This window comes from Vulpes lagopus, chromosome 9, assembly GCF_018345385.1.
Source record: "Vulpes lagopus strain Blue_001 chromosome 9, ASM1834538v1, whole genome shotgun sequence".
Classification (NCBI taxonomy): domain Eukaryota; kingdom Metazoa; phylum Chordata; class Mammalia; order Carnivora; family Canidae; genus Vulpes; species Vulpes lagopus.
The window spans coordinates 21657909-21677927 of NC_054832.1; the positions used below are offsets into that span (position 1 = coordinate 21657909).

General features: G+C 36.1%; 1 protein-coding gene across 1 annotated transcript in view; it reads right to left on the reverse strand.

Moving 5' to 3' along the window:
- SLC30A8 (solute carrier family 30 member 8) overlaps positions 1–12019 on the reverse strand; it is a 34389-nt gene extending 22370 nt beyond the window's left edge. Inside the window, exons 1-2 of the mRNA XM_041769703.1 lie at positions 11904–12019; positions 2602–2801 (exon numbers count right to left, since the gene is read on the reverse strand). Coding sequence (XP_041625637.1) covers positions 2602–2801; positions 11904–11974 — 271 coding nt within the window. The 5' untranslated portion in view covers positions 11975–12019. The remainder of the gene's footprint in view (positions 1–2601; positions 2802–11903) is intronic.
- Positions 12020–20019: the final 8000 nt, after the last annotated feature.

The following is a 20019-nucleotide window of genomic DNA, read 5'->3' on the forward strand; positions in this document are numbered from 1 at the left end:
TATGCATAACTCTATTTCAAAAACTGAGAAAAATAGCTCCAAACATAAAACTCTCAATTTCAGTTATCAATAAAGATAAAAAATCCTAATGAAAATGTAAGTGATCCAGACTGAGCAATGCATTGAAAGAATGGTCCACCACAGTCCACTTAGAGGCACTGTAATGATAGCCTAGCACCAGGAGCTCCTGAATTCAGACTGCCTGCTTATTTACAAAGCATGCTACTCAAGTAGAATACTCAACAGTGTTTCTATTCTTCATATATAAAGTGCAATTAATAATAGGACCTACCTCACAGGGATTCTGACAGGATTAAATAAGGTAACACAATGGCAAACACTCATCACAGTTCCTGGCACATAATACACATTAAATAGATATTAGTTATTATCATCATAATGCCAGAAATGCAAAGACCATATTATATTAGGAAATCTCTGAATATGATACATATCAACAATGTGTCAAAAAAAATGCTTAACAGTATGTTTAAAAGAAAAGTTACTTGATAAAAGTAACAAGTGTCTTTAATTATCTGTTAATCATTTAAAAACTAGGGAAAAAACCCACTTCGTTCACATAATGAAATACTTAATCTCTCAGGAAACATTTCCCTTAACAGTTAATAGTTTAACATAAGATTTGATTTAGCATATTATTTAACATGATAAAAATATGAAACATACAGGAGAGCTAATTTATTGAAAAAGAAGAGAAATACGTTTTTTGCACAAGAAAGTGTTACCTCCTAGGAGGGAGGAGGATGGATGAGAGAGAAACAAAATGCGTTGAATACATTTAGAATGAAAATAATTCTAGTATACTGTTGAGTATAAAATGAATATGCAAAATGGAAAACTTTCCAGAATACCAAAAGTAATCACCTCAAAAAAGGACATGCAAAAAGGAAGACCCCCTTCACCTCTGAAAAGAATAAACAAAACACATCTAAATAACCCTGGCAAAAAAATAGGCTGACTCTGAACAAACAAATAACCCAACTAACTAAAAACACAAAACATATGAGAAATGTGAAGTATTTGGTTAAATGGAGAAACATACCATATTCTTGGAGGAGAAAACTGAGTACTTTAAAAATATTTGTGTTTCCAAATTATCTTACATACCAGGAAAACCATAATTCGATTTTGGAGGGAACTGAACACAATGGTTCTCATGTTTAATTAGAATAATAAACATAAATTAATGAGCTTTTCCTTTTTCTTTATTTTTTTTTCCTTTTTTCTTTTAAATGAGGAATGATGAGAGAACAACAGATTTTATAACAAAAAATCTACATTAATTAAATGCTACTAGTAACAGAGAATAGCAATACAGATCAATAAAACATCTAAGAACCAACCCCTTATTCTTTATAAAATATTGATAAATGATGAAAGAAACATCAAAAATCAATAGGAGTAATTATTCCATAAATAATTCTGAAAACTCTGTTATTTATAAAAAGAATTTTTAGTCCTTAGAGTATATCTAATCTCACATTGATTTAAAATTAAATGCAAAAAATTGAACAACAAAATGGTATTTATCTTCTTACTATACAGGGACGAAAGCACTAAAAGAGTGAAAGAGCAATAAAAGAAAGTAGCTCAAAATGGGATGTTTGTACAGTTACATATATAAAATTTAAAACTTATCTACATCTAACCAAAAATTAAAGACAAACAATAAACTTAAAAGTACTTATAACAAATATAAAAAGCTCAGTATCCTAACTATATAAAGAGCTCCCAGAGATCAATATAAAGCATTACAAATTATCTATAAAACAAATGAGCAAGAAATATTAAGAGGCAAGCAGGAAATGCATCAACAAAAGGAAACATAGATTACTAATAAGCATGCAAAAATATTCTAACAATAACAAAGAAATGAATATTAAAATAAAGGATATTCACCTATATATTAATAAAGATTCTAAAAGATTAAAATAAGTTCTGGTAGAGATTTGGAGAATCATTTTCACATACATCATGCAGACATATGAATTGTTTTAAGCTTTCTGGATACCCGTTTGGCAATATGCATCAAGAAGTAACAAATATATTTATGTCCTTCAATCAATTTTTCCACTGTTAGGAATCTCTTTCAAGAGATCAACTAGAAAGGCAGGCAGACCTTTATTCATGGTTTTTATTACAGCCTGTCCATACATAGCAGGAAAAAAAAAAACCCTCCCTAAATTTCTAACAATAGAAAGATAGTAATGTAAATCACGGGAGAGCGTTATTATAGAATATTGTTCAGACATAAAAATGTTTTTGAAGAGTATTTGATGGCATGGCCAAAAACATTCAGTATGCTCTTAGTTATGTTAAAAAACTGAGTTATGACAGATAAGTATATTGGAAAAAACACTCCACAATATTATTAGAGGTTATTACTCAAATGTGGGATGGTGAGGAATTTTGTTTTCTAATATTTCCCATCTTATAGACAATGAGCATATTGTTACTCAGTACTTACAGAAAATATGAATTCTTTATTTAAAAGGAGAACTTAGATAACCGTCCTGCGGTGTTGTGGGGTTTTGTTTGTTTGCTTGTTTAATCAGAGAAGTCTTTTTAAATAATACTCACCCACGACTTCTGCAATCATGAAAACAAAGCATACTCCCGAAGCAGCATAGAGTTTCCACTTGGCGTAGACTTGCTCGTTTGCTCTGTTCTCTGTGGCCTTGGAGTTGCTGTGGCAGTGATAGATGGCTCCTGACTCCAGCTCCTCTGGCTTCTCTCCAGGACATTGATCTTTATTCAAGGATTTCTGCTGGCGTTCCACACTACCGATGAGTTTGACAGAAGCAAGAAGTGAACATGGTTGCAAACAAATACCTCAATGACAGCCCTACCCGTTCTCAGAACTGATATTAGGACATCTGCTAACTAGCTAGGAAGTTGCTGTTCACAGATCCTTCCATAAGAAATATCAAGAGAAGGAACAAGCAAGAAATTTCCTTCTGAATTCTCTACTACTAAAGGTTTTGCTTTTATTCCGTCAAGGTCTTATTCAGTCTATTACCAGCAGTGATTACGAGATATCAAAGGAACAGGAGAAAGGAAGCAGATATACTTTGATGCATTTTCTTCCAAATTACTGCATTTTGAAAAGAGTTTGGACCCCATGTAACACATTTTTAAAAAGGAGGGCAGGGCAATCTTAGATATGTGCGTATGAGCCTGACTGTTGATTCAGATACTCACTATTAAATACCAAAACTCTTCCTTTCTTCTCCACAGCAACACTGTTAATAGATCATAGCACTTTCTCTTGCTGAGTCCACGTGGGCCCTCAGAAACCTTAACATAACTTTGCAAACAATCTCTATCATCTATCAAAACTGTATTGGGAGTTGATCTTGCCTATACTTCCTAAAGCAGGCAATACATATCAGCTCTTCTCAAATATAAAATGTTATTTAGAAGCATGTATAGACTTCTAGAATTTCATAGATGGAAAGATAGTAGATAACATTCAGTCCAATCCCATAGTTTCTTAGCTGAAGTAATCAAGGTTCACAGAGGTTAAGTAATTGCCTGAGACTGAATAACCAGGAAACAGCAGAACTGGGATTCCAAACCTAGTGTTTTTTTCCCACTGGGCTCCACTCTGCCCCCTACCTGAACTTCAGTACACCTAAAACCAATCTCTACTGATGGCAGTATCAATGTCCATGAATTTGAGCTGATAAGACTTTAATTTCTTAAATAAAGTTATTAGAAGACATTAATAAGATTCTTAGAATGAACTTAGCATCCATGATTTTGAAAGGTATAAAAAGAGAAATAAGTTCACCTCCACTTGAAGAGCTAGTTCATTTGTCTTATTACCATCTGGAATTAAAGGTCTGAAGGTTTTGGCTTAGATGATGGTGATGATTATGATCCTCATTATCATTATATTTTAGTTTTCCTGAATAAACTAACATATATATTCATTAAAGATGAATTTCTGTAATTCTAGATTTTCTAGAATAGAACTCTGGCACAAAGCAAGGGGAAAAATCACTGGTAACCTTATCTCCAAAAGACAACTATTGCTGATATTTTGTTGTTTACTTTGTAATATATAAACACGCCTTTTTAAAATATAATCAGAATCCATAACTAATTTGAATGTTTTTGGTTACAAGTACTGAAAACAAAGCTCATGCTAGATTAATTATTAAATGGGAATTATTGGTACTACAACTGAAAAATCTAGATATATTAGGCTTTAACCTGATTTAGGAAGACTCCAGATGCATCGCTCTGCATTCTCTAAGTACACTTTAACTGCAGGCTGGTTTTCCTCATGGTAGTGGAATGGTTGCCCAAGGTAATCAGAGTTGTGTACTTGCCTTTTCTTATACAGAAGAGACAGTGTCCACTCCCAAGTCCTAAACAAGAGTCCTGAGTTGCATGCTGATTTGGCCAAATGGGAACCAGCTTTTATAGCCAGAGGAACATGAATAGGCTAGTTGGCTTGACCTTGTTATAATCAGATTGGCTAAACCTTACCATGCTGACCCCTGGAGCTGAGATTGCGGTAGATGCTACCCAAATCATGGCTTCAACTCAGTGGGGAGGTCTGGAATGGTTATGGATAAAATGACAGTGTCACCATGGAATCCTACCAAAGACAAGCTTTGGAACCTGATTCTTAGCTATATGTATTATTAACATTTTCTCAATTTATTAAATACTCTTCACTATTACTTTTAACACAAAGGGAGCACTGTATTTAACATAAATATGTCATACATAATGAACTGATTTCCTTAAACAATTCATTCTTTTCCATTTATTTGCTTATATAAGTGGGGCTGTTGATCTTTATAGTTAATCTTTACTCTCTATATTATCATCTTAGAATGTAACTCTAAAAGGGCAATTGTCTGGTCAACAGGTATCTACATTTTCAAGGATTTTGGCGTTTATTGCCAAATTGACTTTGGAATCTTTATATGGATGAAGTTAATAGCACTCAGGATTTTGAACAGTTCCCAATAATCTTGTTTGTTAGAATAGGAACCATTTGGCAATAAGCACATAAAGTATTTATATCTACACATTTTTGCCTTTGTAATGTGATACATAATCTGATAATAAAAAATATATATCATGGGGCAGAGTGGGTCACCAGTGGCCATCAACTCCGTGGAACCAGAGAACTAAAAAGAAAGCATGATAGAGGTTTCCTCTTCCTTTGTGCTGAAAAGGCAACATGAGCAAGACAGGGTCACCGATTGTTCTGGCACTATTCATATGACCACTGATTTGCTGAAGTCATATGAAGCTTTGCTTTATTTTATATTTTTCATTAATCTTGTGGCCAGAGAAAACAGGTGGCAAGTGACCAGGAGAAAGAACTTATTCTGGGGGCAGTGCAGAAGGCAGACAAAGGCAGGATTCCTACTAGGGACACAGCCTCAGGGCAATCTCATGAGAAGAAAAGTGCAAGAAACCTGGCCAGTTTTTACTTTTAAATACTGCTTTGTTGTCCTAGACTCAAAGATTAACCAATACGAATATAGTTTAAGCTGAGATTGTTCCGTGAGATACTAAGCAGGCTATCTAAACATGGGTTTCAGAGACTCCGTTGAAATTGGATACAATGTGTTCATATGTATATTTGTGTTTTATGTGGGAGGAATGCAAGAGCCCACAGTTTTAACTGAGCTCCTAAAAAGGTCTGTAATCCCCCCAAAACTTAAAAAGCCAAAATTAAAATACATTTCTCATTGCCTCACTAGAGCAAAGTGGTCTGGGTACCTACAGATGCAGAACAGGCTCTTAATCTAAAAAATGATGTGAATCCTAAGAAGAATTTTAAGAAGGTTCTAAAAAGCAAATGCTATAATGCATCAAAAACTGAATTGTGAATAAATCATCATAGATTCCCATGAATTCATAGATGGTTTGAAGCTCTGAAGAATAGGAATAGTAGGCCAGAGCAGAGGAAGTTACTATAGCATCAAAGAAAAAGAGGAGGAACAGGAGAAATAAGGAAATACTCAGAAATTTTCTTGCAATAGCCTAGAACTGAGTTCATTTCTTAAAATACTAATTAGAATATGAAGTTTATTTTTTGATCTTGGTGAAGCCTTTCTTTTTCTTTTGTATTTTCTGTGTGTTTGATGGTAGATGTTAAACCCCTTTGTTTCTGGGTCTCTAAAGTAGAGCTAGTAATACTTTCCACCCTCTTATTTCATATGTTGACTACATAATGAAATCACTTCTATTTTGTGCTTCTACATCACTTCTCCCAAGAACCTAAAATCACTATTCCTATTAGAAGATGAAAGCTTACATCCCACCATGCATATCCAATACATCATGTATTCATTCATTCGACAAATATGTACTACATGCCTGCAATGTGCCTGCACTAACAAAGATGCTAATTGATACCATGGTCCTTGAGACTAAGTTCCTGACCTTAGAAGCTTGTATCTTAAGCAGAGGCAGACAAAAGTAAGCCAGCTGATAGGCACAGAGGCTATGTGGTCAGTGACTGGGCAAGAGAAGCTGGGGCTACTTTAAATAGAGCCGTAATAGGAGGCACCTCTGTAGAGATATCTCCACAATGAATTAAAGGATAACCAGGAGTAGACTTACATGGAAGAGAAACATCACAAGTGGAGGGTATTGCTGGTGCAAAGGCACAGAGGCAAGAAAGAGCTTGTCTTGTTCAAAAGCTTGCCTGGACAGAAAAGGAACTACATAGGTGGCCACTGTGAGATGAAGAGTGACATTGGATGACGTCAGAAAAGTAGGCAGAAATTAAATCATGTAGAACTCTGTGAACCATTAAAAAGGGTCTCCTTTTCTTCAAAGTCTGCAGAGAGGCAGTTGGAAAGTTTTGAGCAGGAAACATTATGTGGTTCACATTTCTAAAATGATCACTTCTGGTGATGCTTAGAAGGCTTGAATATAGAGACAAAATATGGAGACCATTTAGGAGGTGGCTGGAGCAGAGATACTGGCAATTTGGACCAGTGCTATGAGAAGGAAAATGGGAAGAAGCAGTCATAAGGAGGGATGTTTGGAAGGTACAATCAATGGGACTTACTAACCAATAGCATTATTTAAGGTTGAATGGGGGAAGGGTGGGACTGGAAGATGGCTCATGGATTTCTGGTTACAACAGCTAGGCGAAGGGCATACCAGTTTCTGAGATAGGCTGAGTGGATGACAGTACTGGGAGGAAGCTGAGAATTTGGGCTTTGACATCCCATTGCTAAGCCGACTCCCAGCTTTACCACTCACTAATCATATGACTCTAAGAAAATAACTTCTCTGTGCCTCAATTTCCTCATCAGCAAAAAGGGATAATGATAACATCTCTCTCACAGGGTCACTCTGAGATTTTAGCTAATTCATATAAATACTTCAGAGTTGTGTTTGGAACAAGATAAACGCACAAAAAGTGTGGATTTTTACATTAGTCTACCATTTTCACATTACATGATTATCACTGTTCTTCAGAAACTATAAAGTAAGTTGTACTGTGAAATAACTTTAGGCTAGGGGTGCCTGGGTGGCTCAGTTGGTTAGGTGTGGGACTCTTGGTGTCAGCCTCTTGGTTTCCACTCAGGTCATGATCTTATGGTCTTGGGACCGCTCAAGTCCCAGTGGAGCTTTGTACTCAGTGCGGAATTTGCTCCAGATTCTCTCTCCCTCTCCCTCTCACTCACTCTCTCAAAATAAATAAATAAATAAATAAACAAGCAAATAAATAAATAAATAAAATCTTTAAAAAAAATAGGCAACTTTAAGAAAAAAATTTTTTAAAGAGAAATAACTTTAGGTTAAGCAATTTTATGTGAGAGCTTGAATAAACAAAAAGCAAGCTTTTCTTTTGTTCACCCTTTGTCCATATCCATTATTCTAGATTCTACTCAAGTGACAATAAGGCATCAGTTTTGTATGAATTAACCCTGGGAATTGAGCCTCTATTCCTAAGGACGGGATAAGTATCAAAGAGGGAGAAAACATTCATATATCCCTTAGCAGTTCCTGGCCCGTTTCACCCTTTTAACCACTTTCCTCCATCTGCACTAGAAAGACTCCTGTGCATTCAATGCCTGGGACTTCATCTTGAACACAGTAGATATTCAGTACACATCTGTTGAGATTATGCTTGATTAAATGTTTGTGAAATAAATGAGTGATGTGAAGAAGTGTTTTGAGGGGAGAGAGCTAGAGGGGGTGGAGAATAGAAATGTTAGCAGAATCAGATGTAATTTCTCATCCTAGAACAAGTGTCCAATTTCTCCTTTTTAAAACAGCTTTATCAACCTATATATATAATCCATATGCCACACAAGTGACCCATTTAATGTATACAATTTAATGGGTTTTAGCATATTTGCAGAGTGCAACCATTACCACAATCTAACTTAGAACCATTACCACAATCTTAGAACGTGTCCGTCAGCCCAAAAAAGGAGCCTTGTACCCATTAGCAGTAAGTCCTCAATCTCCCTGCATACAACTCTACTCCAGACAGCCACTAATTTACCTTTTTTTCCTCTCTTGCTACTTTTAAGACTTTTTCTGTGTGTTTTGTTTTCAGTATTTTCACTATGACATATAAGAGTGTAGATCCATTTTCCTTGATTCTTCATAGCATCTGTTGACCATTGTGGATGTATAGATTAATATTGTCACCAAATTTTGGAAAATTCTAGACATTATTTCCTTAAATATTTCTCTCCTCCTTTTTCTCTTCTCCTGGTACTCCCATCATGAATGTGTTAGGGCATTTAAGGATGTGCTACATTTCCCTGAGGTTCTGTTACTTTGTACTCCTTTTTTTTTTTCTCTTTGTTCATTATGTTGCATACCTGTTGATCTGTCTTCAAGTTCACTGATTCTTCTGTCAGTTCATCATCTACTACTGCGTCCTTTTAACAAATTTTTTATTCTACTTATTCCACTTTCAACTTCAGAATTTCCATTTGGTTCTTTTCTTTATGATTTCTATCTTTTTATTGACATTATCTGTTTGATGACACACTGCCATTATACCTCTTTTTAATTTTTTAAGCATGATATCATTTAGTTCTTTAATCACATTTATAATGACTACTCTGAACAAAGTCCAGCACCTGGGCTCTTTTAAAGGCAGTTTCTATTCCCTGCTCTTTTTACTATGCATGGGTTGTTTTTTGCTGTTTCTTTGCAGATTTTGTAATAGTAAACTCTAGCAATTCTGGATACTGATCCCCTATGGGCCCAATGTTGCTGACATTTACTTGTTTGCTCTTTTATGTGTTTAGGAATGGCTTATCTAATTAAGTGGAATCTATTTCCTCTGATGTCCACTACATGTGCAACTTCTGTTATCAATTTATTTTCTCGTGGTTCTGGAGGCTGAAAATCCATGATTAAGGTGCTGGAAAATTCGGTTTCTGGCAAATGCTCTCTTCCTGGCCTACATATAGATGGCTGCCTTGTTATAACCTCATGTTGTGGAGCGGGATCTCTGGTATCTCTCCCTCTTTTATGAGGATATCACTTTACCATATCAGGGCTCCATCCTGGAGACTTCATTTAACCTTAATCACCTTTTGAAAGGTCCTATCAGCACAGTCACATGGGAGTTTGGGCTTCAAGATGTGAATTTGGGGGGGGACACAAATATTCAATCCATAGCAGACTCCTTTATAGGGGGGAAATATTTGAGGCCATAGGAAAGAGAATGAAGACTAACCAAAAGCTGGTACAAAACCCCTAGACATGTGAATAAAGCCATCTGGGAACTTTTGGCAGAGCACAGACACCAGCAGAACGCAGCTCCATGAGCAAACCCCACTAACCCACAGAATTGTGAATAACACAATGATTATTATTTAAGCTACTACATTCTGGGACTGGTTTGTAGCCCAGCCATAGATAAATGAATCACTCCTTTTGTGGAATTAGAGAGAAAAGATTCCTTCAGATTAAGTTTCTCAATGCTGGTAACAATTTAAATGGAAAGCTGATTATAAGTAGAAAAGAGAGAAGAAAGGAGAAAAGAGAAGGACTATCCGAGGAATAAGTTGTCTGGGAAATAGAGACGGAAGAAAATATATGAGAAACGAGGTTGGGGAAGTTGACAAAAGGAAGTGAATAAGTGAAGAAGTCAAGGTTCATGTGACCTCAGGAAGAAATAGATTAAAGATTCAGGAGGCCACAAGGTTAAAGTGTAGGTGCAGGAGAGGTGAAGGAGGAGGAAGCAGACACTAAATTCACAAACAGGAGGTGTGTGTTCAGACCCCAACTCTGTCATAATTAGACATCTGAACTTTTTCTCTTTGGCATTCAGGTTCCTAACTGGCAAAATGACGGATCAGCATAAATCATCTCTCCCAAGTTCAACTGTTATTATATGAAAATAAAATAAAAATGAGTTTGACAGTTTCTATCATCACCATATCCTGAAATCCATACCCGTTTAGGAAGTGAAAGAGAACCTGTAACTATAAATTTATAAATGTATAATGTAACTATAACTGTCACACTTTGTGTAACAGAGTGCCAGTGGTCTATTTTAATGAGAAGGGAGATAGTGTTATTTTAATAATGTAGAGATGCTCTTTTAATAGTGTCCATAGTATTAACAATTCATTGTCTAAAATTTCTGTCTGACCTAACATGAGGATTTATTATTTATGGTCTTAATAAATCACACCTAATATTATTTTCTAAGAAAAATAACTTTTATAATGTGAGATAATAGATGTGCTAGATTCTACCAAATATTTTTAAGGCAAAATTATAAAGAAGTTCCTTTACCTTTACAGCTGTTTAGACGTTTAATGCTATCAAGCACAAATTTGCTACTCTTTAGAATATGAATTTGGTTCCATGAAACAAACACAGACATTACACATATCATTAATTATATGTATTCTCTTGAGCTCTCCTCCTATCATGAATTCATTTCAGATTTCTATTCATTCATCTGTATGTACTCTGCATGTTTCTCTTTGCTCTTCATTCAGCTCGAACTCTCCAAATACACCCACTCTTATTCTTACATGTCTCTGTTTTTACCAGGCAATTATCTCAGTCTGAAAAATATCCCCTAATCCTATTTTCTATATGGAGTTTTCCTAACCTTTTTCTAACTCCTTTTCACTTTTCAATTCTTATTCTACCACTTCTTAAGTGCTTTCTGTGACCCTTAAAGTCCAGCTAAGACCTAGGTTCCTTTGAGATTTTCTCATTAAACACCCCCAGGATGACACTTCTATGCTATTTTATAATTGCCTATTTCCTATGAGCGTTCCACATTAGATGAAAGGTTGCAAGAGGACAGAGATCTGAGAGCAGAAATGTTTTCTTCCTGTTATATATCCAGGTGTATTCAATCGAATAGTAGTTGAATGAATATACTGTATGTGGTACCGTGGAGATATTAAATGGAACTAGAATTCTGTAGTGCATTAAACTCAGCTATATTCATTATACTTGTGTACATTTGATTATGGCATTTTATGATTAAGAAAACAGCAGTTAGTTTAAAGAACAATATAGCCACAATTCTGTCACATAGTTGAAAAGCCTTAATTTTTTTTTCTAAATATAATTTAATAAAATTTGCTTAGAACTTTAAGAATGAGAATAATTGAGGAAAAGAAAGGTAAACACATTCGATCACATATACCTATTTCCTGGAAGATAAACTACAGGTGAAAATTATATTAATAAAGTGTATATTTTGTGCATTTAAGGAACCAAATCTGCATTTTTCAGGATGCAAATCATACAGATCAGTCAACAGTTTATCAAATTTTACAAACTGCCCCTGAGTTGGAGAGTGAAAGTTTCCAGTTTTGAAGCAATAGGGTCTGAGGATTTATGAAATAGTCAAGATAGAAAATTGTGAGGCAGAAACTGATGTCTGTTACCTGTCTAGGTTGAAGGCATACATCTTGGCGGCTCTGTCATTCACAAGGTAAGTTCTTTCAAGAAACTCCATGGTGGTCAGGATGACAGTTTTGCTGTTGTTTGTTGTGGCAGAGGCTGCTGCTCCTTACCTCACTGCCCAGTTTGGGAAGCAAAGCAGCATTACAATCATTCACATACTTTCCAAAGAAAAAAGTAAAAAGGCTTCCGGGATTTAGAATACCAAGCCTCCTACATAATGTTCTTGGTAGGTCTTCTAAAATTACAGCCTCCTTGGACTATCACCTGGTCTCATTTTCTCACCCACAGAAACTCATTTCCTACAGAGACCTGCAGGAAGGACCAGGTGAAGCGTGTGTGTGTGTGTGTGTGTGTGTGTGTGTGTGTGCTTCCCATGTTATCTGATTCCACTGTGCTTCCTGAGAGGTAGAGAAGCTCAAGAGTTTCCTGTTAAATGCTGATGTAGAGGTTTGGTCTTCAGAGCACACCTGGATGAGCTGCAGACACCCTTCTGGGCACTGGTCTCATGTTTTTCCTTTCTTTTCCTTTCCTTTTGGTTGGGGGGAAGAACTCTTTCTCAACCTAAAAACATTTCTCTGGAGATTTAGTTATAAGATGACCTCTAAGCAGCTGTCAGGATTTATTTCTCCTCTCCTAGGACCATTTTGGGATTTCACTACTGAAGGGAGGACATGGGTCATTAGTTGCTGAAGTCTGTAATCTGAAACAGTTCCTGGTGTGGCAGCTTTGAAGCCCTTTTGACAGGCAGGGAAAGGGCAGACTCAGCAGCTAAATAAATTACAGCCCTCAATCATACCCACAAGGCCTGGAAGGATCAGTATTCCCCTGGTTAGGGTATCCACTGCTGAGGATAAAAGTCTCATCCAAGGAAACCCTGTCAGGCAAACAAGTCACAACTCAGGAATGGCATCTTCTGAGTTGATCCCAAGGGACCTTCAACCCCCAAACTCCTAGGAATTTACATCTCACTTCATTTTAAAGCATTTTCCTTTCCAAATAAGAGAAGGAGGGATCCCTGGGTGGCTCAGAGGTTTGGTGCCTGCCTTCGGCCCACGGTGTGATCCTGGAGACCCGGGATTGGGTCCTGGGCGGGGCTTCCTGCATGGGGCCTGCTTCTCCCTTTGCCTGTGTCTCTGCCTCTCTCTCTCTCTCTCTCTCTCTCTCTCTCTCTCTCTATCTGTGTCTCCCATAAATAAATAAATAAATAAATAAATAAATAAATAAATAAATCTTTAAAAAAGAGAGAGAGAGAGAAGGGACTATAGCCTGAAGGCAGCAGCCCTTTCCGATAGGCATTTGTGGGGAGACTGAAGAGCATCCGACACCTGTACAGATGCATGTGGGGAGTAGGAGTGCATGCAGACTGGGGAAGAGGCCATAAATCTCCAACTACTGAGTCCTCATTTCCTTCTCCTTCTGTCAACACTCACTTCCTAGTGAGGAAACTCAGACAGCGTAGTATAGTCTTGGAATAACCCAGTTGCCCTCAACACTGAACAGAAGTCTGCCATCATGGCCTAATAAGATAAATTGTCTCTGAAGAAGAAAATGGGATTCAATGGCAATTTCAGTAGCAGTGAGAGGAGAAGTCACTTTTGGCGGACATTGAGAGCCTTATGTGTCCTATCACATCTGCAGTGAAGCTGTGCCTCATCTTCAAGATTTCAAACAGTTTCACCCACAACATAAATTCTAAGGTCTTTCCATATGACTCCATTGCCTAAGCAATCATTAACTTGGTTCTGAGAGATGGAAACCAAAGAAATGGCTCTGGGAGGCTGTTTTCCCTTGCAGGAGAAATTCTGAGTCTAGAATTACTAGAATGATCCAAAATATTTCCTTCTCATATATCCTTACTCTTAACTTTAAAAAATAATAGGTTATTCTAGGGATGCAAAGTAGGAAACCGGAAAAGAATTACTAATCCTTCTGTGTAACACGCTGCCACACTTTGCAGCTTGAATAATTTGTGAATTGTTCCTAGCACATATCAGAGAAATAGAATTCAAGTGAATGAAAGTAAAAGGGTGAAGAAACTACTTAAAATTAGGCTGAAATCCATTAAGGATAATAAGTGCAAAGAAGAGAAGTGATATTCAAATGCAGGGAAGAGAACATTTAGTTATAGATCTCAACAGGAAAAAATAATCTGCAAGTTTGTGATTTTACACCATGAGTTTGTCACTAACACATATATAGATGCACAGACATATTTACATCTGTTCATGATTCTGTGAGCAGAGAGCTACATACCAGGTTGTTAATGTGAATTGCCTGTGAAGCAAGAATAAAGTAAGGATACATGGGAAGTGTAGGGTAGGACTGATACAGAATAGGGTGAGGTGGAGATGAAAAAAGAGGTAATGGGGACCCCAGCAAAGAAGGAGAAGGAAAAAAATGTATTCTGGAATCTCTGCTATTTACTTATATGTTAAAATATATAAAACTGTCATTTTTATAATTTTAACAGTCTAAAATCAGCAAATTCATATAATTTACTAAAAAACATGGCACACACATATACAAACCTATAAAATATATATGTGTACATGTGCGATACATTTAGTAATAAAAAATTAAATATGTATATTTTTAAAGAATTACGAAATTACACAATTAACAAATACACAAAAATCTGATTTCTGTGAACTTCCAAGTGCTACCCTTGAAAATAACTACTCTACTATAAGTCAAAACTTCTGGTGTCAGTAGCATAAGAACAGCGAAGGGTGCATCACAGCGAATAAAATGTTTATGTTAAAAAAAAAAGTGAGTTTAAAAAAAAAGTGAGTTTTGCTGCTATAAATGTAGGTTTAGATAAACTACGATTAAGAATTGCCTGCATGTCACATTGTATGAAATATTCACCTGTTGATAACTTTGTCATTATATAAACTCATTTTAACTACACAACCATTCCCTTCCCCCTAGTATTCGGTCAGCACAGTGTTTATGAAGAATTTCCCGTCCTCCCTAACATTTGGCCCATTTTGGCATACACCGCCCACCAAGGACCAATGGTCCTAATCAGACTGGCAAAAGCCACAAAATATGTGACTTGGAAAGCAACACAGATAAAAAAAATAATAAAATCTTTTCTCTTATTGACAGTTGGTTTTGGTGGGCATTATGCTGCTTTTTTCCAGTTTCCAAGGCAACCAGCTTCCAAACCATCCTGAATTACAGGTTGTCCTCTCCACCCACTCACCATCACAAGCTTGTAGCAACTGAAGAGGTAAAATGCAATTTATAACAGTTACCTCTGGGAATAAATATCCTGTCAGCCACAAGAACATCACTGACATGACCAAAGAACTGGTTCAGCTCCTCAGTGCTAGCTGTTGTTGGCAACAATTTCTTAATAGGATTTTACAAACAGTAGTAACTAATACTTGTGCAAAAATAATTTACAGGACCCGTGGGTGGCTCAGCAGTTGAGCGCCTGCCTTTGACCCAGGGTGTGATCCTGGAGACCTGGGATCGAGTCCCACATAGGGCTCACTGCATGGAGCCTGCTTCTCTCTCTGCCTATGTCTCTGCCTCTCCCTCTCTCTCTTTCATGAATAAATAAATAAAATCTTTTAAAAAATAATTTACACAGGTGTCTTACACATCATTTGATATTTTACTTGCAGAAAATGTTTTTTTTAAAGATTATTTATTTATTTATGAGAGACACAGAGAAAGAGGCAGAAACAGAGGGAGGCAGAGGGAGAAGCAGGCTCCCCACCGGGAGCCCGATCTGGGACTCGACCCCAGGACCCCAGAATCACGACCTGAGCAGAAGGCAGACGCTCAACCACTGAGCCACCCCGGTACCCAGAAAGGGTTTGTTTATGGAAAATCACCATGACCATCCTTAGACTCATCCTAAAGTACTGAGTTCCCAAGATTTGCATTCCCCAAATTTAAACTCTTATTTCAGAAACACTTCACATTGCCATCGTTTGTATGTAACTATCTTTTAAAAAGAGACATGACAGTGTGCTTGTTTTAAAATAATAACGTGGATTTTCATTCTCTTTGGGTTTTTCTTGTTTGTGTGGAGAGGCAGTATAGTAAAGTGGCTTGCTGCATGCATGGGCTTTCGAATCTGATAGACTTAGTTTCTGGCTTAACCACTTCCTTACATATGTGACCTTGAACAAGTTACCTGGCCTCTGTGCTTCTCATTTTCTCATTTGTAGAGTGGTGCATTAATGGAGTCTCTTTCTACAGAGTGCTTGTGAAGGGTAAAAGAGATAATGTGTATAAAAGTTCTTAGCATAGCGTCTGGCATATAACCAGTGTTGTATATAAGTGAGTTGCTATGGATTTGGCCACATCTAAGTAAAATGTCTTGGCTGTCCCTGAGAAATTGACCTCAGTCTTAGCAGAAGGCTAAGAATTACCCAAGAATGGAAGAATCTGTCAAGGAAGTAGAAGTTATTGCAAAGAAGACCTGGGGACTTAAGCCTGCCATCAGCTATATGACTGGGTAAATCCGTCAAACTCCCTAGGCCCAATGTTCTCACATAATCTGTGATTTGTTATTTCTCAAAAGCTTTGTGCCTGCCTCATTCTACCCACTTAGCAGTCAAATGCAATTCAGAATGTGTCCTCCATAAAGAGGACAAAACAGGAAGGAAATGAGAACTCAGTCAGGATAATCACCTGCTGAAGATTCTGGACTTCTGTATTCCCACCCAGACTATAAACATATTATTTCTAAGCTTGGTGGCATTTCCTTAGCAAGGTGGTTTTATGGTTATTACTACAGTGTGAGTTTTTTAAAAGTTCCATCCAGAAATGTGAAAACAAAGACATTGAAAATTTAATTGGATTGTATTTTAGAGAACGTTGTGAAAATTTCATTTTAATCTAAAGTAAACACGTATAAAACGCAATCCATTTCCTGATATTTCATACTTTATGTGAGAATGGACTGAGCCATCAGAGTTTTATTTTCTTCTTGATAAATTGGAACTATGTAATTCTTTCTTTTGCCATTTTTATTTTTAAAAAGATTGAGCCATAGAAATGTGTCAGTGCAAATGCAATTTGTATTTGTTGAAAAAGAAAAACTTGATAAAATATTGATACTAAAACAATAAAAGAAATACTTTATTAAGTCCAATAGATGCAAATAAATAATGCAAAAATAAACCAGCACTGTTTGGGTAGGGGGGAATATTGGGACTAGGTGGTTAAAATGCTTATGAAGTGCATATTTTATTGATTAGCCTCCATGTCCCACAATTCTTTTTACAAGCACTCTACGAAATGAAACTCATTAACCCTTAAATGCACTCTCCAAGATAGAAATGGCTGATTTTGTCTTGCAAACTCCAAAGTTGTTATCTGCCAGCTTCACATTCTTATAACTATATATGTCTCTCTTTATCATTTTATTTACTTTGACAACCAAGAGAGGGTTCTAAGGACCCAAGCCATGATTTAAGGCATTAGAATAGGAGGGCGCCTGCCTTTGGCTCAGGTCATGGTCCTGGAGTCATGAGATCAAGTCCTGCATCAGGCTCTCCCCAGGGAGCCTGCTTCTCCCTCTGCCTATGCCTCTGCCTCTCTCTCTGTGTCTTTCATGAATAAATAAATAAAACCCTTTTTTTTAAAAAAAAAAAGGCATTATAATAAGAAAGGTATGCAAAAGAAAAAGAAAGGAAAATCATGATTATTTCAATAGATTCAGAAAGAGCATTTGGCAAAATACAACATCTATTTATGATTAAAAACTCTCAAGAAAGTGGTCATAGAGGGACTGTATCTCAACACAATAAAGGCCATATATAATAAGCCAATTAGTGGTGAAAAGCTGAAAGCTATTCCTCTAAGATTAGGAACAAGACAAGAATGCTCACTTTGCCGCTTTTATTCAACATAGCATTGGAAGTCCTTACCAGAGTGACTGGGCAAGAAAAAGAAATGAAAGGCATTTAAATTGTAAAGGAAGAAGTAAGACTGTCACTATTTATAGAGGACATGCTATTATGTATAGAAAAAAAAACTGTTAGAACTAATGAACAAATTCAATAAAGTTATGGAACAAGAATCACTACACAAAAATCTGTTGTATTCCTATAATACCAATAATGAACTATCAGAAAAACAAATTAAAAAAAACAATCACGGGAGCACCTGGGTAGCTCGGTCAGTTAAGTGTCTGCCTTCGGCTCCAGACATAATCCCAGGGTCCTGGGATTAAGTCCTGCCTCGGCCCCCTGCTCAGTGTGGAGTCTGCTTTTCCCCATCCCTCCCCTGGCTTGTGTCTCTCTCTCACTCACTCTCTGTCTCAAATAAATAAATGAAATATTTTTTAAATAAAAAATAATAATTCCACTTACAATTGGGTCAATAAGAATAAAACACCTAGGAGTAAATTTAATCAAGGAGGTGGAAAACCAGTATATTGAAAACTATAAGACATTAATGGAAGAAATTGAAAAGGACACAAATAAGTGAAAAAAATATTTTATGCTCATGGATTGGAAGAATTAATATTGCTAAAATGTCATACTACCCACTGCAATATATTCAACACAATCTCTATCAAAATTTCAATGGCATTTTTCAGAGAAATGGAACAAAAAATCCTAAAATTTGTATGGAACCATAAAAGACTCCAGGTAGCCAAAATGATCTTGAGGAGGAGGAGCAAAGCTGGAGGCATCACACTCATCTAATAGAGATTAGACTATTTAATATAGATTTCAAACTGAATTATAAATATATAGTAATTAAAAGTATAGTATTGGCATAAAAATAGACACATAGATGAGTAGATCAGAATAGACAACCCAAAATTACCCACACATACCTGATCAATTAATTTATAACAGAGGAGCCAAATATATATAGTGGAAAAATATAGTCTTTTCAATAAATGATGCAGAGAAAACTGGACAGCCACATGCAAAAGAATTAAACTGGACCACTAACATAATATACAAAATTAATTCAAATAGATCACAGACTTGCACAAAAGACCTGAAACCATAAAACTCCTAGAACATAGCCAGCAAGCTTCCTGATACAGGTCTTGGTGATGATTTTTTTAATCTGACACCAAAAGTAAAAATAAACAAATAAGTCTACATCAACCTTAAAAGCTATTGCAGAGTGAAGGAAACCATCAACAAAATGAAAAGGAAACCTTCTGATTGGGAGAAAATATTTTAAAATTATGTATCTGATAAGGGAATAAAGAAATCATGGAACTTGATAGCAAAAAAAATCATTAAAAAATGGGCAGAAGATCTGAATAGACATTTTTCCATAGAAGACAGAGACGGCCAACAGGTGCATAAAATGTTCTATATAATTAATCATCAGGAAAATGCAAATCAAAGCCACAATGAGGTATCACCTCACATCTATTAAGATGGATATTATCAAAAAGATTAGAAATATTAAGTGTTGGCAAGAATGTATAGTGAAAGGAACTCTTGTGTACTGTTGGTGGAAATGTAAACTGGTGCAGCCACCATGGAAAAAAGTACGGATTCCTTAAGAAACTTAAAATAGAACTATCATATGATCCAGCAATTCCACCTTGGGGTGTTTATCCAAAGAAAACAGGAATATTAATTCAAAAGATATATGCACCTTGTGTTTTTTGCAGCATTGCTTACAATTACCAAGATATGAAAACAACAGAAGTGTCTATCAATGGACAAGAAATTGTGACATATATATACAATGAAATATTATTTAGCCATATAAAAGAAGGAAATGTTGTCATTTAATAACAACATGGACAGTGCTCAAGGGCATTATGCTGAGTGAAATAAGTCAGACAGAGAAAGATAAGTACAATATGATCTATCTCATCTGTGGAATCTAAAATATGTATTTATATATATATATATAAATTTAGATGTATACAAAAATCTAAGTTCATTGATACATAGATACAGAGGACAGACTGGTGGTTGGTGGAGGTGGGAAAAATGGATTAACTATTTTTTAGTTTAAATACATTTTTAAAATTTTTAGTTAAAATAAATTCTAAAAATTTTTAAAAAGAAAGCACCCTTAAATATTCCTCCAAATTGTTATCACCTGGCTTTTTGGAAACTACAAAAAAAATGCAATTTCTTTTAT